The sequence below is a fragment of the Armigeres subalbatus genome, chromosome 1 (assembly GCF_024139115.2).
Source record: "Armigeres subalbatus isolate Guangzhou_Male chromosome 1, GZ_Asu_2, whole genome shotgun sequence".
Classification (NCBI taxonomy): domain Eukaryota; kingdom Metazoa; phylum Arthropoda; class Insecta; order Diptera; family Culicidae; genus Armigeres; species Armigeres subalbatus.
This window is the reverse complement of record NC_085139.1, coordinates 221,189,878-221,216,787: the sequence shown is the minus strand read 5'-3', so window position 1 is coordinate 221,216,787 and position 26,910 is coordinate 221,189,878. Positions and strand designations below refer to the sequence as shown.

The 26,910-nt window shown below is 42.0% G+C and overlaps 1 protein-coding gene and 1 long non-coding RNA gene across 2 annotated transcripts; both read right to left on the bottom strand.

Moving 5' to 3' along the window:
• Positions 1-4,645: 4,645 nt before the first annotated feature.
• LOC134205791 (protein xmas) lies at positions 4,646-9,586 on the bottom strand. The gene is made up of 3 exons (XM_062681384.1): positions 9,387-9,586; positions 8,979-9,319; positions 4,646-8,888 (listed from the first exon to the last, which is right to left on the bottom strand). The coding sequence occupies exons 1-3, from the start codon at positions 9,440-9,442 to the stop codon at positions 4,729-4,731; spliced, it is 4,557 nt and encodes a 1,518-aa protein (XP_062537368.1). The 5' UTR covers positions 9,443-9,586; the 3' UTR covers positions 4,646-4,728.
• Positions 9,587-12,794: 3,208 nt separating this feature from the next.
• On the bottom strand, positions 12,795-26,153 carry LOC134211207 (uncharacterized). The gene is made up of 3 exons (XR_009978982.1): positions 25,876-26,153; positions 25,593-25,784; positions 12,795-14,014 (listed from the first exon to the last, which is right to left on the bottom strand). It is a non-coding gene; the product is annotated as an uncharacterized LOC134211207 (long non-coding RNA).
• Positions 26,154-26,910: the final 757 nt, after the last annotated feature.

Here is a 26,910-nt window from a genome sequence, read left to right as displayed (position 1 = left end):
TGCTGCCATTTTATGTTGGTACGAATGGTTCGATGTATATGGGATGACTCTCATGGTGTTCGTGGGCTTCCTGTAGATTTCGAGGCTCAATGTTGTATTTGCTTCCCTGAGGACTAGTAGATCCAAGAAAGGTAGTTCTTTTTCCTCTTCGAAGGTAAATTTGATGTCCTTATGCACGTTGTTTATCGCTTCCAAAATCCTGGGTAGATCTTTTCGGTTGATGATGCTGAAAATGTCGTCGACGTATCTCCACCACTTCTGGGGTAGTATTCCTTGTTCTTGTAGGTTGTTCTCCAGATTCGCCATGAACAGTTCGCACAAAAACGGTGATAGCGGATTTCCCATCGGTGCTCCTTTCGTCTGTTTATAGTAGTTGCCACGAAATGTGAAGTAGTTCTCCGTCATGCATAGCCTTGCCAGATTTAGGTACATCTTCACCTTTCCTCGCCATGTTGTTTCCGTCCTTTGTGTTAGCAGCCAATCCTCTAGAAGATTCAGAGCATCTTTCACTGGAACGCTAGGGAACAATGCCGCTACGTCGAATGATACCATTATGTCCTCTTCTTCGATGTGTCCTGATTCCAACAGCTTCTGGGCGAACTCCTGGGTGTTGATGACTGACCTGCTGGGGAATGGTTTCGGCATACTTTGGAACTCCTTTACCAACCATTTGGCTATGTTTTGGGTGGATCCGCTACCAGGATTAATACGACTCACGGACAAAACAATAAAGGAGTGTAAGGCGATCATCGGAGAAGCCCGAGTGAGGACAGTAAACCCGGTTCTACCTAGGATTAAAGGACTACCAAAAATCCATAAACCCGGCAAGGAGATGCGAGAGATAGTTTCATCAGTGGGTCCCCCTACCCAAAACATAGCCAAATGGTTGGTAAAGGAGTTCCAAAGTATGCCGAAACCATTCCCCAGCAGGTCAGTCATCAACACCCAGGAGTTCGCCCAGAAGCTGTTGGAATCAGGACACATCGAAGAAGAGGACATAATGGTATCATTCGACGTAGCGGCATTGTTCCCTAGCGTTCCAGTGAAAGATGCTCTGAATCTTCTAGAGGATTGGCTGCTAACACAAAGGACGGAAACAACATGGCGAGGAAAGGTGAAGATGTACCTAAATCTGGCAAGGCTATGCATGACGGAGAACTACTTCACATTTCGTGGCAACTACTATAAACAGACGAAAGGAGCACCGATGGGAAATCCGCTATCACCGTTTTTGTGCGAACTGTTCATGGCGAATCTGGAGAACAACCTACAAGAACAAGGAATACTACCCCAGAAGTGGTGGAGATACGTCGACGACATTTTCAGCATCATCAACCGAAAAGATCTACCCAGGATTTTGGAAGCGATAAACAACGTGCATAAGGACATCAAATTTACCTTCGAAGAGGAAAAAGAAGGGAAACTACCTTTCTTGGATCTACTAGTCATCAGGGAAGCAAATACAACATTGAGCCTCGAAATCTACAGGAAGCCCACGAACACCATGAGAGTCATCCCATATACATCGAACCATTCGTACCAACATAAAATGGCAGCATTTCATCACATGATCCACAGGATGCAGACGATACCCTGAGCGAAGAAGGAAAAACGAAGGAACTACAATACATCTTGGAAACAGCGAAGATCAACGGATACCAGGAGAGGACTATACGAGCGATCATCAACAAGAAGGAAAGGACCCTACGACGAAATGGACATACAACACTGACACCGATAGAGGAGCCGCTGAAAAGAGTTTCGGTCCCATATGATAAACACATCACCAACCAGCTACGCCCTCGACTAAGGAAATTCGGCATCGATCTAGTATTCTCCAGTAGAAGCAACCAACTCAAGTCTCTATTGGGTTCAACGAAGGATAAAGTAGAAATGTTGAATAAGGCAGGCGTTTATAAGATAAGTTGTTCCCAATGTGAAAAAATCTATGTAGGAACAACACTAAGACCATTAGATATAAGGTTCAAGGAACATATGGCGGAAGTGAGTAAGGCGAAAAGAGAAAACGATAAGGGATTACATTACGAATTTAGATCTAAGGTAGCAGAGCATGTGTATAAGGAAAATCACCCAATTACGGCATCAAATATTAAAATCTTAAGAAATGTCTCTTCCCCATGGAAACTCGATGTAGCTGAGAGTTTGAAATCCACCGACAGGTACAAACAGCGCTGTTGAATAAGGATCAGGGAAATGGCAGCTCTTGGCTCTTCAAGTTTCTACCTAAACAATAAAGTAATTTACTATATAGGTAAATAAAGTAGGCAAATAAGATTAGATTAGGTACCTAGCGTAGTATAAATAGTGTAAGTTGCGATTGTTTTCTTCAAGTCGAGTCAAGTACAAGACACTGAAGACGACCACACAGTTGTGGTCGAAATACGTATCTGCAAAGATTACGAAAATTAACTAGTGGAATTAAATGGACAGTACTTAATTCGTCTTAGACGGTTTAATACATTCCACTAAAAGAGCTTAATATATTTTTCTGAATCCTTCTTGATTATGCATATGTACAACATGTGATAGATTTTAGTTCGGAAAAGGTATTGGAGGGTAACCGCCCCTTCGGTGGGGTTTGATCCCACGACCCCAGTTCGCATGACAGGTGCTTTCCCTACTACCCTACTTCATTGAGCGCCGTTGCTGATGAAGCAAGTGTGTAGGAGCCGGACAATATTAAATACTCATCCTACTTGGTTGACATTGTGTACAAAAATACATTTGAGAGAGTTAGTTCTGAAAATGTATTGCGAGAGATCGGCTGGTACCTGGTGCTGGGAATTTGGTTTCATCAGTACCCGCTAAGCTGCGGTGGACGACGGAGGTCCTTCGTAGCTTAGTAGGGAAAGCACCTGTCATGCGAACTGGGGTCGTGGGATCAAACCCCACCGAAGGGGCGGTTACCTCCAATACCTTTTCCGAACTAAATCTATCACATGTTGTACATATGCATAATCAAGTTTCAGACATAGTAATTAATTTCCACTCCGGGTGGCTTAATACCCGGCATATAGGCAATTAACTTTGAATGTAACAATCCTTCACCAAGCGATATCCAACTTCGAATGGGGTGAGGTTTGCCTCGCGCTTGATTTGAATCGTGGATGAGATTTGAGAATTTGAGTTTTTACCAACACTGAGATGGGAATACTTCTCGAACGCTGATGGTAATTGTGGAGATTATCATGCTGCTAAAGTCTGCTGATAAACTGTCACTTTAGTCCGTGATGGTTGACTACATGTTTCTGAATGCTGGCGAAGCACCACGATTGCTTTGATTGATGTTTTGATGGCTTTCAGTTGTTGTTCATATCAAATTTACTTGGATGCTTTCAAATAAATTAGATATTGCATTTTCATAAGAAACACCAAATTTACTACCACACAGGAATCTTTCTCAAAAATGAGAAACAAGCTCATTTGTCTTCCAATCATTTCGTTATGGAAGATAACTCTTTTGTCTTCAAACTTTTTCAGAAATGCTCAAGTATGAAGAAGTAACGAAACATGGAAGCATTGATTTCCGGGGATCTTAAACGGTGTACTGGTGGTGCGAATAATTTTATCTCTTATTACATACCGTTCATAACCATTGAAGACCCTAATAAAACATGTGCAGAATAGAATGGCAAAATTGCAAAAGTGGCCACACGTCTATCCTTAATTGACGAAATCTTCAGTCAAGCCGACTTCTGACCGATACAAAATAATGGCAAGTTATCTTCGCTTCCAGCTACTAATAAAACCGGTGCAGAAGAACGACCACATGTCGGGTGGACCGATATCGAAGACAACACATCCTATGCATCGTCCGAGTATAATGAGGTAACGCACAAACGCCGGCGATCAAAGCGAATTAGAGCGATGGAAGCGAAAAAAAAACATGTACGGATCAAATTGAAATTGCCGAAAAAGTGAAAAAAATAGGGAACACAAATGGAAAGCGATTTAGTAGTATTAAGTCAAGACAAAATTTTCAAAACGACTTATCTGCTTTTGTAAACAAAGATTCAAACGACGATTTGACGAATCTGATAGCTCTCCCACGCAACCAACACCATCAACAGGTAGCGGAATCCTTCATCTACCTATAGATGGTGTTGGTTTACGTGGGGGAGCTATCGCATTCGTCAAATCGTCGTTTGTATCTTTGTTTACAAAAGCAGATAAGTCGTTTTGAAAATTTTGTCTTGAAGTGTTATCGGCTCAGTAAAGCTGGATGCGGCGAGTGAGCCTTCAATAAACAGAACGAATAAAAAACATCATAAAGCATTTTCACTGCTCCGGGTAGGTGGAAAGTTAATCTAGTCTACTAATTGGCATAACACACCATCGAAGGCATGGCCAATGCATGAGAATCTATCTTGTATGGCAAGTACAATGGATAACACTTTGCCCAAGGAGTCAAAAAGATTTCCCACCCGAAAACTTCTTGGACCGGACCGAGAATCTTACTCGCCATTTCCGGATTGGCAATCCTACGCATTTGCACGCAAGGCTAACTGGAGACCCCTAAACTGGAGGGCTTACCTTCACATAATTGCCGCACAACGGACCCCGTCTAGCTGATTTCGGTCTACATTCCCAGGAGTTTCGGATCATAAAACATTCTTCTCCAACATCGTTTGAAAAAAGTCTTCATTGAACGCACATATAACATCGGAAAGTCATCTTTCGTCTATCCATCAAATTACCTCCACAACACTACCGAAAATTCGTCTCCCACGTCCACCGGTTCTCGCGGAAGGTCTTCTCCTGTTCATACAATCGCCCGTCCAGCTTGTTCGATAAATCTCTCGTCTGTTGGGTAAACTCCCGGCACTGGGTAAGCTTCTCGTCCGCCATGGCCAGGCAGCGCTGACCTCGGGCCAAAATCGCGTCCAGATCGGTCTTGGCCAGACTGATGTTGAGGCGCATCTTCTTGGCCGCCGGCAGCGGTCCTCCCGCCGCACCATCCAGCGAGTCGACGTCCGGTTCGGTTTCGTCGTGATTGTCTTCCTGTGGCTCGCCAGCAGCAGACGCTGCCGACGGTTCGTCTGAATTGGTTTGTCGTTTGAGTGTTTTCAGCTGTGGTAGCCACCACAGGGAACGGGTGTAACTTTCGTATTCTTGCTTGTGGTAGATGATTTCACAGGGAAGATGAGCTAGCGCTTCGCTCCAGCGCAGTCGGAGAAGTTCGTTGGAAAGGATGGAAATGGGTTGGAGCCAGTTAAGGTTTGGGATGGCTTGCGTGAATGGAACTCCGAGCGGTAACGAACGGAGGATTTCTTGAGTGATTAGTGCCTGCAGGCGGCGAGCTGCTTTTTCGTCCTTTTTAGGGAGTGACGAGCGGATGAACGGGAGAAGGTGGGATTGAAGCTCGTGGACGGTTGTTGCGGAGTGGGGGTCGAAGGTTGGGGGTTTCAGCTTCATCTCTGTGAAGAAGTGAATCAGTTTTTGTTGACGTTCCGGGTTTCGCCAATCTTTCGGGAAGTATTCCAGGTCCAGCGGGATGTCAAAGCGGCGTTTTGAAACGAATGGCTTGAATTCGACAGGGAAGTCCGGGTATGCGGCGAGATTGTGCTGAACGAGATTACAAACGCGATCGATTGCTTGATTGAACAGATCGAGGACAAATGCGAGATCTTGGCAGGTTTCGTACAGTTTAGGATTCTGTTGGGAAGACAGACGGAAGCGATGCCACAACTCTTCACCCAAGCAAGTTCCGATGAATGACGTTTGGGATTGCATTTCCAGTGGTGAGTCGGGATTGTAACAAGATGCGAGGAAGTTCAATGAGGCTAGAAGAGCTTGACGCAGCGGCTTTCTGTTGGTTTCGTGGTGATAGACTATTTCGAAGTCGCTGATCTTTCCATCCTCTAGGAGGAGGTCCAAGTCAAGAAGTTCCTCCAGGCATTCGTCCTCATTGGGAAGGTAATTGTAGGCAATTAAGGTAACCGGAAGAGGCCCCCAAGAATCTGCGTTTCGCAGAAGATTGTGCAATCGTTCCTTAGATTCCAGCAAGTTATTGGATGTTAGGAAAAACACAAGGCCGTCCGAATTGTCGAAAGCTTCTTCATCATTTGCATTCAACTCGTCCAGGATGGACAGGCCTTTAAAAAGCCTAATACAAACTGCCAACCGCTCGCGAATTGCCACATTTTCCTGAGCTTCCAGGAAAAAGCATTTTCCTTCGTTGTCGGATGATCTTTTGAACTGGTTCTTCAACCACTTGCTGATGAAGAAATAAAATCCTGAGGAATCTTCCTCCTGCTTAAACGGAATGGAAACGGATATCTTCCAGTACACGTGGTTTTGAATGAATCCTCGTAGATCTTTTCTCCTCCCGGAACAAATTTTCTTCCGAACAATGTCGAAAACGTCGACCGGATCATCCCTTCTATCAGGCAGTTTAAATACCTTTGGCATGCCTCCGACATAGCGCCTCATGTCTGCCAAACTAAGCGCCTGATGCTGCTGATAGCACTCCTTCGCCTGTTCCTGCAATTGCCGCTCTGGTAGCCAAGCGGGACTGTTCTCGATCTGCATTCGGTTGTCCATCACCATCCGAACGTTACGGCGCCACAAACGGAAAAACTTTCGAACCACATTCAATTGACGATTTTCCTGGCAGTTCTTCACAAGTGTTTCTTCTCTGATCGTTGCTTTTAGGAATTCCAACAACACTTCGTCTTCCAGCTCGTTCAGCAGCTTTTTCGGATATTTATCCAGCAGTTGATGTTGATTGTAGCAGGAGGTTGCAATGTGGGTCACATCTTCCCCACATACATCATCCAACAGTTCGGCGTAAATCTTCTCCGACATTTTTATGACGGTCTCTTCCAGCTTGCGTTTGCTTTCCTCTTCGAGCTCTTTCAAGCGACGAATTTCCGCTTCCTTTCGTGCAATCAGCTCCAGTCGAATGCGTTCTTCTTCTGCTTCTCTCTTCCGGCGAAATTCCTCCTCCTGCTGTCGTTGCTTCCGCTTGGCCTCCTCTTCTAGTTCTTGCTTGCGTTTTAGTTCCACTTCCTCCTGAAGACGTTGGGCGGCAGCAAGTACGGTGGAATCGGACGAAGGGAAAGTTTTCTGACCACCGAATATCGATGAGCTGACAGTTGGTTCTGCAGCGGTGAAGCTGCCGAAGATGTTGCTGGTTTGTGGAGTTGTGAAGTCCACTTTTCCAAAGAGATTCGATCCGAAGGCGGTTGCCTGCTTTGGGAGCGGTGTTGGTTCGACCCGCTTCGGAAGCGGGGTGATTCCAGAGAGGGTTGTCGGGCTGAACTGCGAAAAGACCGAAGGAGCCGACGGTGCCGGAGAGTTGGTCTCGATTTTGAATGAATTCCGGACTGGTTGGAAGAGGTTTCCTGAGGATGTTGGTTTTGGGAAGAGGGGTTTCGGTGAGATAGAGGTTGGCGATGGGACTTTGAACACTTTGTCATCGTCGGTCATTACAGGGCTCAATGGTTCAGGAAGCTTGATCGGTTTTAGAATGGCGCGCAGCAAATCTTCTCGGAAGTATCCTGAGTTAGTGAAACTGTTTTCGAGTTGGTGATCATCTAGGATTGACTCGTCTTCCAAAGGTTCGCCGCAAATGGCTTCTCCGACGCTACAAGTTTTCTTGGTTTCAACTAGATTGTAAGCCCTTTCCAGTTGATATGGGATTTCTGGTCTCTCGTATTGTTTGGGATCCATAAGAACGGTCCCCAGAGACTCGTCGACTGGAAGACCGTACGCATCCAGAAACGAGGCAGCAGATTCAATGTCTTCGAAGGCTAACAAATCGGTCAGATGCTCCAATGAGAAGCTGGCAGGTATCCGATATGTGTAGGCCCTCAACATGGTTTCCAAGGCACGTGTCCGGATTTGATTAAAGTACCGTAGCAGTATGCAAGCATTCATGTATGTGGTTTGTCGAACCAAGCGGAAGAACCTGGCCCAGTTATTACTCTCCACCGCAAAATAGACTTGCATCGCAAATCGAATCTCTTTTGAATGCAAAATTGCATCGTCCAACTGCTTTACTTCCCACATGAAGTTCCCATCGTTCAAATTCAGCAGCACCACATAAGCCCGAAACTCCGCTTCATTCGGGCATCGGATCCCTTTCAGCCCCAAGTCATGGTACATGTACTTTAACGACTGCAGACATTTAGTCATGTTCTCCGTGTTGATTTTGTGGTCGAAAACAGACGCATCCTCGGCCACCAGCCTAGCAGCACAATGGATATGAAATCTCGCACATTGTTCCACCAATCGCACCGCTCGAACCGAACACAACTCCTGTTGCGTAATATCCTTCCGAATGCCGCGTGTCCTATCCCAAACGAAATGGAACCAATCGCTCAAATTTTCGTCCTCGTCTTCGCACAAATCCGCAATCCTCAACAGCAAATAACTCATCGACAGTTCCAAGCCCTTCTCCGAACGCAACTCGATCGCCAACGGAGCCTCCTGATCCGCCGAACTTCTCGAGTACTGTTTGATCGCCTTCTCGTGGTCCATCTGTTGCGAGCTTTCCCCGGCTTCGTACGATGCCACTTGAAACTTGCACTCTCGCATATAACGTTCCTTCTCGGGACACATATCCTCACACGTTCCCTGGTTGCTTTTGGCCTTCCGAATATCCGTGGTCCGATCGGTCGTGAACCGCACATATTTATCGCGCGAATCCAGCACCCGGAATCGTTCCTCCGCCGTCAAAGCCGGCTTTCTTGCCAATGATTCGAACTCGAGTTTCGCTTGAATCGCTTTCGGATCGCCTGAACCCTGGAGAGCTTCTCTTGGTACCGTTGCCATCATCATCGGCATCCTCATTGGCTTTGGCTGACCCAACACCGGTTGAGGGGCCGGAAAACGTTCCGTTTTCTTAATAAATGATTCAATTGCTGAAATTAGAATAGAAAAAATCATAATTTTATCTGCAATAACAGGCAGTAAAATTCCATCAGCGAATTTTATTTTATGGAAGCACTTACATTGCTTCATGATGGGCCTGATCCGCAAACTGCTCGGTCCTCCGCTCATCATGTCCAGCTCCTGCTGCACCTCGGGATCCACGAATCCCTCGTCGCGTACCGACGGCAACACGCTTCCCACCACCGATGCCGGAGCCTCGTCCGTCCAGTACACGTTGAATTTGACATCACGGAACAGTCCTCCCCTTGCTAGGGCTGCCTCCGCCGCTTCCGGGTTCTCGTACTCCACCGTGCAAGAGAGCCGCTTCGGTCGCAAGATGAACCGATTAATGCGCCCGAACTGACTGAAGTGTTTTTTGGCGACCAGTTTGTCCAGAAAAAGTTCCGGAATGTGTTCGCAGCTGCAAAGAAAGCTAAGTATTAGACAATAACATTCTTTTTTTTTTATTCCGCTTGAAGCGCACTTACCTAATGGACTTCCGTTGTGGTGAATCCTCGATCAGAATAACGTCGTCGTCGGACATTTTTCATTCGTGCACTTAAATTCGAATTTTTAGATGATTATTTTCGCGGATTTTCACAAAAGCAATAAAAAATGTGAAATTGTGATCGTTGGTTTCCTTCGGGCGGCAGCCGGTTGCAGATGTTTTTCTCGCAGCGTCGTGCGTTTTGACAGAAAGGCAGAAAGGGTTAGAAAAGTATAGGGTGACCAAACAAAACTGTTTGCGCAGAAATTCTAAGCAAATGAATGCCACCTATATTTCAATTTAGTAACTGGCTATCGAATATTTCTCGCGTAACATATGATTACGGCTTATAAACCAAAACCATGATTTTTCATTTTCTAGCATAAACGATTGCTTTGTAAATGACCCAAGTAACCATGGAGCCACAGAGAAACAGACGTCTCACTCAGTACATGTTCCATCGTTCACCTTTTTAACGGTTAATTTAATTATATGTAGGTGGTCAATCGGCCACCGATGGCGCTTCCATCGACTTTGCTTGTGTTTGACGTTTGCGCACTACCGCCATCTGGTTGCCGCTTGACCACACACAGTGATTTTAGCATTGGGGGATAATGTTTTCGTGACGATGATTTTGATTGCATTTTGTTCTAAGTGAGACGTCTGTTTCTCTGTGATGGAGCTATATATGCTTGCAAATAATACAGCCATTAAAGTTGACTTAAAGTGGAAAAAGGCCCTTCTACGACCGAAATAATGCCTTATTACTTTGACATGTTGAAATAAAACATATGTAATGCATCGCTGCATTCGTAACGCTGAACTAGTGTATCGTTGCTTGACAGGTGATGAATAAATGCATCTTTACATCCGTAAAACCGATCTAATGCAATTAACACTTTATATGCTGATCTGTGATCGATTACATGCATTAATTAATGCTTGGTGGTTACTTGGGGATTCTTTATCGTAGGTGAAACTCCGTACTTAATATCTCTTAAGAAACACATTTATTGCTATTTTGAGTGAACGTCTCATGAACCATTTCCACCATAGTGGTTTTTAAGTCCTTTGTTGGCGCCCTTAACTACCATGCGGAATGTTTGCTTTGGTTTTTAGGCCGTTCACTTTATATTGTTTATTTAGAAAAACTAGCTTCAAGTTATTTCAAAATGTATATTCTTACTAGGTTTTTGATATATCGCATAGCAGAACTACTCTGGCTAACAAATCTAAACAAATCCGATGGTGTTACTAGCTTTGAGCAAACGGCTTAAAAACCAGACGTGTTGCCGGTAATGCGAGTAAACGGCGCGACTTTTGTTTTAGCTGAAATTTTGAAGATTTCGAATAGTTTTTCAATTAATCTTTATCTGCTGTTATAATATAACCATTTAAGTATGGCATTGGCATGGTTTTTGCAATGAAAAATGAGCTTCTACTTCAATAAATGAATTAAATTACTCATAGAAAACTTGAACCTCATTTTTATCGGTTCAGCATTGTTGGTTTTTCGGCCCTAATCATATGTTGCTCGAGAATTTTTTCAAATGGTCGGGTGTCAGATGCTCGATGCTGGGCGGGGGGACAAAAGATATTTTAGTTACCAGATAAAGATTGTCGCTTCGGTTCCCTTTGTTCTGCTGTCCGAAACATGTGTGGTACCTAACTGTCAAATCGTATGTATTTTTCCTCCATTGACATTTAGATCCCCTCACCTCGCCAGCAAAAGATGTTCCGGACAGCACCGACAGCGACAATGTTTATCTTGTAACTAAAATATCTTTTGGGGAACAGAGAACAGACATGGAGGCTCGAACAAAATGTCTTACGAAACATGTGAAAAGACGTTAATTTACAATGTTATGAAACTCATATGTGAATATGTACACTCACAAAAAACTCCGCATTATATTCATGAGTTTACACATGGATTTTTGCAATGGGGGTAGCGAAATGGATTCAATGTTTTCGACACATATATTCCATGCGTCCACATGCATTACATGAGTTTTGCCACATACTATCCATGTGGGTCATAGTATCCATGTGTGAATTTGTATGCAATTCAGTATGTGCCGACCCATGATATGCATATTTCAAAATACATGGATTTTTGCCATAAAGTATGTGTCGATTTTCCTGAGTGTACGTTATGTGGATGATACAGTTAACTTTCGCTCTTTGGGCTAAACTCGTAGCCCATCTAGTGAAAGACTTTCGTTAGTTGGGCTGAGATTTCATCTGTCAAATCAGCGAATACAATAGAAATTTAGAGCTGCCAACTGCGAAAAAGAAAAAAAAAACTGCCGTTGATGTCATAATTTGACGTTCACCTTCGTTTTAAGTGTGCTACAAAAAGATATTTTAGTTACTAGATAAAGATTGTCGCTGTCGTCGCTGTCCGAAACATCTTTTGCTGGCGAGGATAGGGGAGCTAAATGTCAAAGAAGGAAAATCCATACGATTTGACAGGTATGTACCACACATGTTTCGGACAGCAGAACAAAGGGAACCGAAGCGACAATCTTTATCTAGTAACTAAAATATCTTTTGTGCTACAGCCCAACTAACGGGCGCCCAACTAAATCGTAGCCCATCAAAAGATAGCCAAACGAGTGAAATTTGACTGTATTGATTTGGAAAATGTATTGTAGGTAACCACTTTCCTTTCGATGGGACTCGAACAAAAGATATTTTAGTTACTAGATAAAGATTGTCGCTTCGATTCCCTTTGTTCTGCTGTCCGGGACATGTTTTTACCAAGCTGTCAAATCGTATGGATTTTCCTTCTTTGACAGTTAGCTCCCCTATCCTCGCCAGCAAAAGATGTTCCGGACAGCGACGACAGCGACAATCTTTATCTAGTAACTAAAATATCTTTTACTCGAACCCATGACCCTACAAAAAGATATTTTAGTTACTAGATAAAGATTGTCGCTGTCGTCGCTGTCCGGAACATCTTTTGCTGGCGAGGATAGGGGATCTAAATGTCAATGAAGGAAAAATACATACGATTTGACAGGTATGTACCACACATGTTTCGGACAGCAGAACAAAGGGAACCGAAGCGACAATCTTTATCTAGTAACTAAAATATCTGTTACCCTACAGTACGCTAGACTGGTGCTTTAACCAACTAAGTTACCTCCGTCGGCCTTCGCAACCTAGCGGCTACTGAAGGGTCTAGCTCGAGCTCGTTCAGTAGCCGCTAGGTTGCGAAGGCCGACGGAGGTCCTTCGTAGCTTAGTTGGTTAAAGCACCAGTCTAGCGTACTGTAGGGTCATGGGTTCGAGTCCTATCGAAGGGAAAGTGGTTACCTCCAATCCTGCCTCCAATACATTTTCCAAATCAATATCTTCCACATAACGTACATACACAGCAAAAAATGTTGTTGAATATTACATCGAAATCGCTGCAACCCATTGAATCCATCGCTTGTTTAATATTACATTGTACGATGTACTCGAGAGCTTGCTGTGTAATAAACAAGAGCGACGTAATTTCTTTCGATGTAATAAATAAACAGATGTAATTGAAACGATGTAAAAGAATGTGATGTAAAACCGTGCGTATTGCATGGTGTTGAATAAAATATATTTTGGTGAAATAATTTGCATAGCGTGGCATTTTCGTTTTTAAATTAATTTTTATTGAATTTGGTTTGATATTCATTTGTTTTCTCATTTTTATTATTATATAATATGAATTTATTTTAATAACATAATATAATGCCCACAGATGGGTTTTTATATACAGCTGAAGCGACCCAGTGAAATTCGGTGACCATTTTCGTTTCGTTTGATTTTTGATGCGTTGTCCTGATCAATCTATCCGCAGCTCTGACATGTAATCGCAATATCAGCCAGATCAAAGAGCCATCGTGAATATGACTTTCCGATGCGGGGAAAGGTGAGCGGCTTTTTACTCGAAACTCGCAGGTCGGTTTCAGATAACCCAACCGCGGGCAATGACGTCCGGATATCTGCTGGTGTTGTTCTTCTGGTTTCGTCTGTAGATGTTAACTCTGCCATCCTCTAGCAAATGGATCTGAGCGCGTTCTCCATCGTACTGCCATTTGCAGGTAAAATCTATCCCATCGAAACACTCCAACTCTTTCTGTATGCCTTTTGTGGGGTGTGCCAACATGGGTTTCAGAGTTGTTCCCGGTATCATTGGACAATTTTCTAGCAAATAATCGATACCGTCATCCAACAGGACCGGTATAATTTGATTGTAGTTTGGGCGCTGACAGTAGACCGTTTTCAAGATGAGAGAAATGTTGTCCACTTTGGCCCTCGCTGATGCTTCGCTGCAGTTACTCAGAGCATTTGTGATGATTCATTTCTGTGTGCTTGATTGGGCGTATAGCACACGCTTGAGTCACTGCCTGGAGTAAATGTACAAGAGTACTTCGTTTGTATGTTTTTTGATGCGTTGTCCTGATCAGTCTATCCGCATCTCTGACATGTAATTGCAATATCAGCCAGATCAAAGAGCAATCGTGAATATGACTTTCCGATGCGGGGAAAGGTGAGAGGACCGAAACTCGCAGGTCAGTTTCTGATGAGTTGCCATCGTGGAAAACAACATAGCGGAGCGTCCAGCGGTCTTGGGTGACGTCAAGCGCTGAAAACGAGAAAGAAGTTTAGTAGGCGTGGAGCGATAAAAGATATTATTTGGAACGATTCATGTTATGCTATTTTTTATATCACTGATGATTTCCTAGAATTGCCTCGAAGAAAGCACTGAAACTTTTTCTAGAGTGCACATGGGGAAAATTTGATATTCCATAATCTTTAGGGATTCCGAAAGGTATCTTCAGGAAGTTCGAAAAGATCCCTCTGGACTTTTGAAAGGCATTCTTCTGGAATTACAAAGGATATCCTTCTGAAATTCTGAAAAGAAGCCTTCTGGGATTCTGCAAAAAATCCTTTTAAGATGCTGAGAAGATTCCTGGGATGCTGAACAGAAACCTCCTGGGATTTTAAAAAGAAACCTTGGATACTGAACAGATTTCACCTGAGATTCTGAAAAGAACCATCTCTGTTGTTGAATGGAATCCTTCTGGTGGGAATGGAATTCTTTTGGAGTTTAAAATGGAGTCCTAATAGGATTCCAAATGAAATCTTTCTGGGATTCCGAGAGAAATCCCTCTGGAATTCCAAAACAATCTTTCCAAAGGGAATGAAAAACGAAGCATTATGAGTTTTAGAAGGGAATCCATATGGGATTATGAAGAGAGTTCTTATGGGAATCAGAGTGGAAGATTTATGACACTCCGAAAGAAAACCTAATGAGAGCCCTTGCATATGTCATCATTCAAATAAATTCAATGCAGATGTTCTAGGTTCTCCAAATTGTCCGGGAGTTGACTCCAAATGGTCTACTCGGCCAACTACGCCTGGCATCAAACCAATAGCAACCCAGCGTATCCTTGCCCTTGCCCTTACGTATGCTTCACCATTCAAACAAGTTCAGCACAGATGTTCTAGGTTCTTTAATTATTTGGCAGTTGAGTTTACCATGTCAACTAGGCACAGGTCAACTATAGCTGGTATGAAACCGTTAGCAACCAAGCATGTCCATGTAAATCTTTAGAAACATAACCGAGGGGCAATCAACTCTATAAATCAGTTGAATTGTAAATACATGCATCTAAAAATACATGAAAAAATACCTAAAAAATACAAAAATTCTTTTTGGTACTTCAATTCGAAATAATTCATCAATACGCCGACAATCCGTCAATACGACATAAAGTACAATTTTATTACCTGATTAATACGCCGATTCACCAAAAATACGTCAATACCAGTCAATACCAATTTGTTTATTTTGACAGATATGGGAATGGAATTACATATTGTTTTGAAAAGGAAAATCCGGGGAACAACTTGCGTAGGCGTGTAATCTCCATTCCACTATTACCGACTCGATCAGCGATATCTGCCCCCAGGGGGATGGACACAATCGAGATGGAAAAATCTCTTAGAATATTGTGGAGGTAATCCTTGGGTAGCCAATCTCTCTGTGGGATTTGCTCGCATTAACGTAATTAAGTTAAGTTAAGTTCAAAGCGAGTTTCAAGGTAGAGCAGGAATGTTTTGTTCGTGAATAGTTACGGAATTTGAAAAATCATCGCAATCCACATGATTTCCGGATTGTCCCAGGACATTGGAACCTATACTGGCCGGCAGAGCTCATATATACCTGAATTTTATATAATAAAATATTACCGCAATATATAGCCAAAATGATTTTTTTGGCCAGAAATAGATTTTTAAACATCTTTCCTATCATTCAGTGCCAGTTTTTCTCTGAAAGTCTTCGTGCATTGATCTCAATGGAAAAATAAGCACTGTAATATGCTGTAAAATCATCAATAATTTTGATTTCGGGATGTCTAGATTTCAAATCGAATCAATTTGAAATGAGTCGAATGATACGAACGTAATCCATAACATTTTTGATCCTTTCACTCATTTTTACGAGCTTCCTAAATATTAATCTGGAGGTCGTAGGGCAAAATCGTTCCAAAAGGTCTCTTATATTTAAGTCTTCTTGCCCTCAAATACATTAAATCCATTCTACAAGCATTCTAAGTAGTTAAAACAGTGACCCATTCTCACCCCCATTTAACCCATTGTCACCCCCGCCGACGGTAACCGAGCTGGACATTGATAATTCCTTTTGGAAATGCATGGAGGAAGATTTGTTGGGAACCAATCTATATATATTTAGAAAATGTGACAGCTGTGGGATTCGCTCCCCACTATGTATAAAAGATAATTTCGGATGAATATGTACAAAGTCTTTGCTTGTAAACATTATAGGAGTTTGTAAAATTAGCCGAAAACTTCCATATCTTGTATGGCAAATCCACACGGTTTCCTGGTTGTCACAGGACACTGGAACCTATTGCGTGAGTTACCAAAAAAATTCCAGAGAATATGTTCTTGAAGGTACGTTGATTATTAATATTGTAAGTTTATTTATGTTGGTAAACAACCACTCATTTACAGCACAAGATGACCGAAACATCTCTTAAGTTGGCTGCTCAACGTATTCAACCTTCGAAGACGATGGCAAATGTAATTGGAAGCAGATTGACAAGGCACTGTCGGTTCAAATCGAAATCTTTTCCAATGGGTTGCCGAATGATAAGAACGTGGCCATAATATTGTTGCTGCTTTCACTCATTTTTTAAATATTAATCTCGATGTCAACATAGCAAACAAAGTCTTCATACTGTAAATACCAATAATATTCCATTATCGTAAATAAATGTTTTCATTTGATTGGCGATAAAAATGTATAGAAATGATCTTAACGTCGAACATGAAGAAAACAATTTGATGATTTTGACAGATGTGAACGCGAAATAAAAAAAAAACCTTCAACAATACGCGAAAAATACAATTCGCGGTGAAAAATTCACGGAAAATACAATTAACGATGAACTTAATTCACCACAATACAAAAATACACAAAAATACATCAATACGGCGAAAAATACGGAAATTCAAAATAATTCCTCAATACGCCTTGTCAATTCAGGCAGATGAATCGTAAATACGTAAGTTGACAGCCCCTCGAACATAACGAATGATTTACTATTTAAATAAGTCTTTAGCAGATATGTTTGGGTCTCCAATTAATTATGAATATCACATTAGTTGGACTACCAGATCCACCGGCACTGATAACAAACCGGTAAGATGCGCGGCTGCAAAGCAAGACCATGCTGAGCCCAATTCCCGGTGCCGGTCTAGACAATTTTTGGATTTGAAATTGTCTCGACTTCCCTAGGCATAAAAGTATCATCGTGTTAGCCTTATGGCTTATGATATACAAATGCAGAAATGGTAACTTAGCTTAGAAACCTCGCCGTTAACAACAGGGGAAGTGCTTAATGAATACTAAGCTGCGAGGCGGCAATGTCCCAGAGGGGTATGTAATGACAATGAAGAAGAAGAACAAGCTAATAGCAACCACCAAGCATATACACAAAAGTCCTCAGAGCCCTGCCCTGGTGAATGATGAACTGTTCGAATAATTATTTATTTAATTTATTCATTTATTTTATTTATTTAAGTCCGTAGTGGCCTGTGCGGTATATAAGTGTTTTCTCCATTCGGCTCGACCCATGGCTACATATCGCCAACCACGCAGTCTACGGAAGGTCCGCAAGTCATCTTCCACCTGATCAATCCACCTTGCCCGCTGCGCACCTCGCCTTCTTGTGGCCGTCGGATCGTTGTCAAAAACCATTTTCACCGGATTACTGTTCGACATTCTGGCTACGTGCCCGGCCCACCGCAGTCTTCAGATTTTCGCGGTGTGAACGATGAATGGTTCTGGGGAATCGGAATGAATGGGGTGGAATCGTTAAGCCCTTGGACATAGTCCCTGCTGCCCCAAACTGTTCGAGTAAGCCTACATCTATTATTCTGTGTCCTCTGAATTGTTCTGGAGTTCATATTAATTTTTCTACCAAGTCAGCTACACTTGTTACATAACCGAAAGCAATTCTTCATGTTGTTGTCAATAGTACCACAGATAAACAGACGTAACAGTTTGATATTTTTTTTGAAAAATCCATCGCCCAACTCCTCTACCACCAACTTGCGAGCATGTTACACGGAAGAAGTAAACTACCCAATAGTGAGTTTAATTCACCCAACCTCGAACATCCGTACGGGAAGCCAAAATTGATTAAGTAGGGTCGAAGTAGTTTGCCTTTACTCCCATGTTAAGAAAGTACCCAACGGAAAATTTATTTACCCAAATGTAAGTTTAACACTACGAATACCGTGATAAAATTAGTAACGCGGACTACCGTGATCAGATAATCATGGGAACTTAATTTTCCAACAGCTGGTTCTCAACCGTCTTTCGACCGATTTTCACAATTCTTTTACGGATGTTTTACCCATCTCATCTAGTTTCCATATTGGTGAGTTATGTTTCTAGGGATGCTCATTTTTTCCCTAGAGAGGCGTGAGTAAGGATGGTTTTTCCAAAATTTAGTAAAATTTATTTTACATGACATATTTCAGTGTGAACAACACTTACAGGTTCCAAAAATGTTCTATAACACTATTCTACTATTTACTATACTATGTGTGAACAATATGTTTCTTCTGGACATCCCTAGGGATTCTAAAACGACCTCTATAACTGATGAAAGATGATATGCAAATTTTGCCGAAAAAAACTTCTAAAACCCGTGCCAATGGAAACCCGTCATGTCCATGCCTGTTCGAAAAGGCCATATGTACGATATTTTACTCAGTTTTGCCTAAACCAGATGTTCTCGGATCTCCAAACTGTTCTGGAGTTTGGATAAATTGGTCTATTAAGTCAACTGCGCTCGATAGCTATCCGAAATCGACCAGTCATGTCCATGCAAGTCCGCAAAGCCCACGCGTATGATTTGCAGCTCAGATATACGCGAACCAGATGTTCTAGGCTCTCCAAACTGTTCTGGAATTTAGATCAAATGGTCTACCATGTCAACTATCGATCACTGTTCTGGAGATTGAATAAATTGGTCTACCTAGTCAACTGCGCTCCATAGCTCTCCGAAATCGACCAGTCATGTCCATACAAGCCCTAGAGCACACACGCATGATGTACGATATTTTACTCAGTTTTGCCTAAACCAGATGTTCTCGGATTTCCAAACTGTTCTGGAGTTTGGATAAATTGATCTATTAAGTCAACTGCGCTCGATAGCTATCTGAAATCGACCAGTCACGTCCATACAAGGGTCCAAGGGCCCACGCGTATGATTTTCAACTCAGATATACCCAAACCAGATGTTCTAGGCTCTCCAAACTGTTCTGGAGTTTGTATCAAATGGTCTACCTTGTCAACTAAGCTCTATAGCTATCTGAAATCGACCAGTCGAGCCCATACAAGTCTTTAGAGCCCACGAGTATGATTTGCAACTCTAGGATCTCCAATATGTTCTGAAGTTTGGATCAATTGATCTACCATGTCAACTACGCTTGATAGCTATTCGAAATCGACCAGTCATGTCCATAAAAGTCCATAATGCCCATGCGTATGATTTGCAGATCAGATATACCCAAACCATATGCTCTAGGTTCTCCAAACTGTTTTAAAGATTGAATAAATTTGTCTACCAGATTAACCAGATCATAACGGAGGAATTCATAAGGATTTTCAGGGTCAATTCTGTAGGAACTTTTTGAAGAATTCCAGAAAAAAAAATCCGGGTGAATTTCGGAAGAAACTTGAGGACGTCCAGAGGACTTCCTGGAGGAACTTCCGGAGAAATTCTTGGAGGAACTTTTGGATGAATTCCTGGAAGACCATCCTGAGGAACTTCCGTACGAATTCCTGGAGAAATTTTCGGATGACTTCCTGGAGGAACTTCCGGAGGAATTCCTGGAAGAATTAACGGATGAAATCCTGGAGAAACTTCCGGAGGAATTCCTGGAGGAACTTCCGGAGGAACATCCAGAGGAATTCCTGGAGGAACTTCTGGAGAAATTCCTGGAGGAATATCCGGACGACTTCCTGGACGAACTTCCGTAGGACCTCCTGGAGGTACTTCCGGAGGAATTAACGGACAAAATCCTGGAGAAACTTCCGGAGGAATTCCTGGAGGAACTTCCGGAGGAATTCCTGAAGGAACTTCAGGAGGAATTCCTGAAGGAACTTCAGGAGGAATTCCTGGAGGAACTTCCGGAGAAATTCCGGAAGAATTTCCTGAGGAATTTCTGGGGGAACTGCCGGAGGAATTGCTGAATGAACTTCCGAAGGAACTGCTGAGGGTACTTCCGGAGAAATTCTTGGAGGAACTTTCGGAGGAATTTCTGGAGGAAGTTCCGAAGAAATTCCTAGAGGACTTTCCGGAGATATTTTTGGGGGAAATTCCGGAGGAACTTCTGGAGTAACTGCCGGAGGAATTACTAGAGAAACTTTCAGAGGAATTCCTGGAGGAACATCCGGAGAAATTCCGAAAGGAACTTCCGGAAGGAAGGAATTTCTGGGGGAACTGCCGGAGGAATTGCTGAGGGTACTTCCGGAGGAATTCCTAGAGGAATTTCTGGAGGAAGTTCCGAAGAAATTCCTAGAGGACTTTCCGGATATATTTTTGGGGGCAATTCCGGAGGAACTTATGGAGTAACTGCCGGAGGAATTACCAGAGAAACTTTCAGAGGAATTCCTGGAGGAACTTCCGGAGGATTTCCTGAAACTTCCGGAGAAATTCCTGGAGGAACTTCCGGAGGTACTTCTGGAGGAATTCCTGAAGGAACTTCTGGAGGAATTTATGGAGGAACTTCCGGAGGAATTCCTAAAGGAACTTCCAGAAGAATTCCTAAAAGAACTTCCGGAGGAATTCCTAGAGTAACTCAGTAACTCAGAACCGAGAATATCTGGTTTGAGAAGAACTGAGTGGAATATCAAACGCATGGGCTCTGCGGAGTTGTGTGGTCATAACTGGTTGTTCTCAGATAGCTATCAAGTGCAGTTGATCCAATTGATCCAAACTCCAGAACAGTTTGGAAAACATAGAACATCTGGTTAGGATATAACTGAGTCGCATAGCATACGCATAGACTCTACTAACTCTTATGGACATGACTGATCGATTTAGGATAGTTATCGAGCGCAGTTGACCTGGTAGACCAAATAATCCAAACTCCAGAAAAGATTTTAGAGCCTAGAACATCTGTTTTGGGTATATCTGAGCTGCAAATCATACTCGTGGACTCTAAATACTCATATGGGCTTGACTGGTCGATTTCAGATAGCTATCGAGCGCAGTCGACATGGTAAACCATCTAATCCAAACTCCAAAACACATTGGAAAGTCTAGCAAATCTGGTTTGGGTATATCTGAGTTGCAAATCATACGCGTGGGTTCTACTGACTTGTATGGACATGACTGGTCGATTTCAGATAGTTATCGACCGCAGTTGACCGGGTAGACCAAATAATCCAAACTCCAGAATAGATTGTAGAGCCTAGAACATATGGTTTGGGTATAGCTGAGCTGCAAATCATACGCATGGGCTCTACGGACTTGTATGGACATGACTGGTCAATTTCCGATAGCTATTGAGCGCAGTTGACATGGTAGACCATTTGATACAAACTCCAGAACACATTGGAAAGCCTAGAACATCTGGTTTGGGTATATCTGTTGTGCAAATCATACGCGTGGACACTACGGACTTGTATGGACATGACTGGTCGATTTCAGATAGCTATCGAGCGAAGTTGAGCTGGTAGACCAATTGATACAAACTCCTGAATAGTTTGGTGACCCTAGAACATCTGGTTTGGGTAAATCTGAACTGCAGATCATACGCGTGGGCCATATGAACTTGTATGGACATGACTGGTCGATCTCGGATAGCTATCGAGTGCAGTTGACTTGGTAGACCAATTCATCCAATCTCCAGAACAGTTTGGGGAGCCTAGAACATCTGGTTTGGGCATACCTGAGCTGAAAATCATACGCGTGGGCTCTACGGACTTCTATGGACATGATTGGTCGATTTCGGATAGCTATCGAGCGCAGTTGACATGGTAGACCATTTGATACAAACTCCAGAACACATTGGAAAGCCTAGAACATCTGGTTTGGGTGAATCTGTGTTGCAAATCATACGTGTGGGCACTACGGACTTGTATGGACATGACTGGTCGATTTCAGAAAGCTATCGAGCGAAGTTGAGCTGGTAGACCAATTGATACAAACTCCAGAACAGTTTGGAGACCCTAGAACATCTGGTTTGGGTATATCTGAGCTGCAAATCATACGCGTGGGCCATATGAACTTGTATGGACATGACTGATCGATTTCGGATAGCTATCGAGCGCAGTAGACCTGGTAGACCAATGGATCCAAACTTCAGAACAGTTTGGAGAGCCTAGAACATCTGGTTTGGGTATATCCAGGGTGACCAGCGAAACGGGAAAACCGGGAAAAAGTCGGGAATAGAAAATCACCGGGAATATATCGGGAATTATGCAGGAATTTGAATGTGCACCGGGAAAAATTGAAAAACTGCATTAACTTATTTGTAAACATTAGTGTAGTAATCTCAAATATGATGAGAGTATATAGAACATTTCAGAACTTCGGAAATATCTTCAGAAATTCAATCCAAAAATAGTTTTATATATTTGGCTTACGAAATTCCTGAGGAGTAATTTCTCTAGTGTTACGTCTGTTTAGCTGTGGAAGTACTCTTGTCCCACTCTACTCTACATATGTAGTTTCTCAAAAAAACTTCAATTATTTTTTTTCTTTTTTGATTAAAATACGTAATTTTTGACGAGTGTTCCGAGTATGTAAAATTCCCATTTATGCCAAAAATGTCACATATGCAGTTTGTCAAAGAAATGGTTGATTTGAAACTATGCGTAGTTGACCTGGTAGTCCAATCGATATAAACTAAAACCAAGAAAATCTGCATTGGAGTTATATGAACAATAAAGAGTTCACAAGAACTCTATAGACACGCTGGGTTGCTATCGGTTTGATACCAGGCATAATTGGCCTGGTAAACCATTTGAACTCAACTCCCGAAAATTTTAGAAAATCTGCGTTGAACTTATTTGAATAATAAAGCATTTAAAAGAACTCTAAGGAAGTTTATAGACACTCTAGGTTGCTATCGGTTTGATACCAGGCGTTGTTGACCTAGTAGACCAATGCACCAATCAAAAAGCAAAAACTGCCGCTATGAAATGAGCAGATCGCGCCACCGTAGACATGTTCTGTCAAACACACACGAATAGAAATTTACGTATACAGTGCCTCCGTTGTTCTGATGCGGTGAGTGCAAAATGAGTTACTTTAATTGAACTCCCTGGAGAACCTAGAATGTCTGCGTTGGACTTATCTTATTGAAATGGTGCAGGATACGCTGGGTTGCTATCGGTTTGATGCCATGCGTAGTTGACCTAGTAGATCAAATGAACTAAACTCCCGGGTAATTTGGAGACGCCAGAACATCTACGTTCAACCTATTTGAATAGTAAAGCATTTGCAAAGACTCTAAGAACTTATATGGACACGCTAGATAGGCCTCAGTTTGATACCAAGTGTAATTGTCCTGGTAGACCATTTGAACTCAACTCCCGGACAACTTGGATATCATAGAACATTTGCGTTGTACTTATTTGAATAGTGAAGTATTCACAAGGGCTCTAGGAACTTTTATAGACACGCTGGAGAGCTATCGGTTTTATATCAGACGTAGTTGACCGGATAGACCATTTGAACTCAACTTCCGGATAAATTTGGAGACCCTAAAATCTTTATTGAACTTATTTGAATAGTGAAGCATTCGCAAGGCCTATAGGGACTTACATGGATACACTGGAGTACTATTGGCTTTATATCGGGCGGAGTTGTCCTGGTAGACCAATTGAACACAACTCCTGGACAATTTGGAGGGTGATGCTTCATGCACACAAAATTTTTAATTATTCAGGACAACTAACTATACCACGATCTTCCAGAGGTATTGGAGACCGGTAAGGGAATCGGCAGGGATTCCCTTCGGAATCTGGTAGGGATTCCCTTCGGTAGGGGTAGGGGTAGGGTTTCCTTCCGGAATCCGGTAAAGATTCCTTTCGGATACACAAGATACATAGTCATGCTATGGTGCGATGAGATGAATATATGTTCAGTGAGATTGAAAATGGAACAGTTCCCCTAGTAACAACCAAAGGGTTTCATTGGGATCACCTGAAGGATTTCGTAATGAATTCTCAAACGATTCTATTAGGCATTCCTGAAGGATGCTATTGGGAACCCCAAAGAATTCCATTGGAAATCCCTAAAGAATTTTGTTATGTATCCATAAATCATAAATTATAAATAAATCATAAATTTATGATAAATGATTTCATTGTGAATCCCCAAAGGATTTCATTGGACATCATGACTTCCTAAGCGATTTCAATACGAATAACCAAACAATCTTATGAATCCCGGAACGATTTTACTGGGAGTTCCTAAAGTATTCCAATGGGAATGGAATTTTCAGTGTACAGGTAATCGAAGCAGACGAGAACCCAGATACAATATTATCGAACACCATGCCGAACAGAAGCAAGTGTCAAAAGATACCGTAAATATTCAACAGTTTTATAAAGATTCCACACCCATAAAGATTCCGTTATGAATCCTCGAACAATTTCAATGGGAATCACGGAACGATTTCATTGAGAATTCCCAATAGATTCCATCGGGAACCTCCAAAGAATTCCATTGGGAATCCTTGAAGGTTTGCGCTACGAATCGCCAAACAATTCCATTGGAAATCCTCAAACCATTTCATCGGGAATTTCCAAACCATTCCACTTCGATTTCGCGACGGATTCCATAATGAATCCTCAAATGATTTTACTGATAATTCCTGAAGGATTCCATTGGGAGCCCCAGAGGATTTCATTGGGAATCCCTGAAGCATTTCGTAATAAAACCACATAAAACCTTCAACGATTTCAATGGGAACGTTCTAAGAATTCCATTGGGAATCACTGAAGCAGTCCATTATGAATTCCTTTACGATTTCAATGGAAATACACCATACCGTTTCCTCGGGAATCCTCAAAGGATTCCATTGTTAACTTCCAACGAATTTCACGGGAATTCCAGAAGGATTCCGCAATGAATCCCCAAACGATCTCAATGATAATCACCAAACAATTTCATTGGGAATTCCCAACGGATTCCTTCGAAAACCTCCAAATAAATCCATTGGGAATCCCTGAAGGATGCCGCTTTGCAACTCCAAAGGATTCTATTGGAAATCCTCAAAGGATTCTATTTGGATTCCAACTATTTCAATGATGACTCACCAAATGATTCTATTAGGAATCTCTAAACGAATCCATTAATCCATGAAGAATTCCATTGAAAAATCCTAAACGATTTCATTGAGACTTTCTGTTAATTTGAAATCCAAGAATGATTGCATTAGAAATCGGACAGATTTTATGTGGATTATTAAATTATTAAAAAGATTTTACTTAGAATCGCCGAATGATTTTATTTGGAATCATCGGAGGAATAAGGTCCCAGAACCCCCGGAGAATTGATTTTTGTATCCCTGCAGCACTCTCTTTTGAAATATTTTCAGATTCCTTCCGGATCTTTGTTTAATTTGGAATCCCATACCGAAATTTACCTCAATGTACTCACGTTATGCTGCAGGTTACGTACTGAACATTCGTCAGACCGGATGCACATCATCGAGCTTGGGGCAGTCCGACAACCGGTCGAGGAAGTGAAACGCACGGATCCGACTTGATTGTGGTTCCTGTGGTCAACCGTCGAAGTCTTCCGCTGGTTCTTACTAGAATTCTGCCTTTGACATCATGTCGATATGAAAACCTGCAAATACAAAAAACAAACAGGTTAGAAAATTTCGGCTGCGATGTAAATATTCATTTTTTATTAGTTTTACATATTGAAATAAACTTACCTTTGCTAGCGGCACCACCTTGTTCCTTTTGAAATTCGTCACTTTTTCCTAATAAAATCCGCTTTAATATCGTGGAAACGCGAAAAACAAAGTGAAAATCGACCGACAAAAGTTCCGTAACTGTACTGACTGAACCGAACGACCGAGGTGAAACGAAATCTGAGAACTGAGACAGTGTTGCTATAGATTTAAAATTGCAATATCTTTGTTTGTGATTTCACATCCAATTTGTGTAATAATACACAAACAGTTGAGAATCATTTGGTTGCATCTGTTTTTATGTGATATTCCATTGAAAAATATTTTAATATTACACAAATGCAACGTGAAGCTAATCGATAAGTTTTAGTTTTGTGTAATTTTGAGGGGATGTAATAATACACATAAAATTATGCTGTATTACATCTTTTATTAGTGTTTACATTGCTTTTTCGTTACATCGTGTAAATTACGTCAATGCAATTTACAATAATTTTTGCTGTGTATTCACATATGAGTTTCATAACATTGTAAATTAACGTCCGTCGGGTGGTTTAATCCCCGGAAATAGGAAATTAACTTTGATTGAAATGTGAAAAGAATCAATCGAACCTCAACGCCACAGACAAACAGACGTAACAGCTTGAACATTTTGCTGAAAAATCCATAGCTCAACTCCTCTACCACCACCTTACGAGCATGTTACACGAAACAATGTTTCGTATGACATTGTCACCAGAAGGCGCTGGAGTGAAATGTCAAACTCGAAGAATTACGATGCCAAGCCTTTAGTTGTGAAAGCGCAATCAATCAAATTCAAATTGATCGTTGAAGTCGTAATTTCTCTAGTGTTACGTCTGTGTGTCGGTGTTAAAGATCAGCGAGAGATGTTCGAAGAATGGAGCACTCATATGTTTGAGTTCGAGATTCAGGATGCTGTCGAAGCCTGGGGCCTTCATGTTTTTCGATTATTTGATATAGGCCGTCAATTCGTCAGCTGAGATCTCCAACTCCTCCGAGAAGTAGTTGGGAATAAGATGGATGTTGTTAGCATCG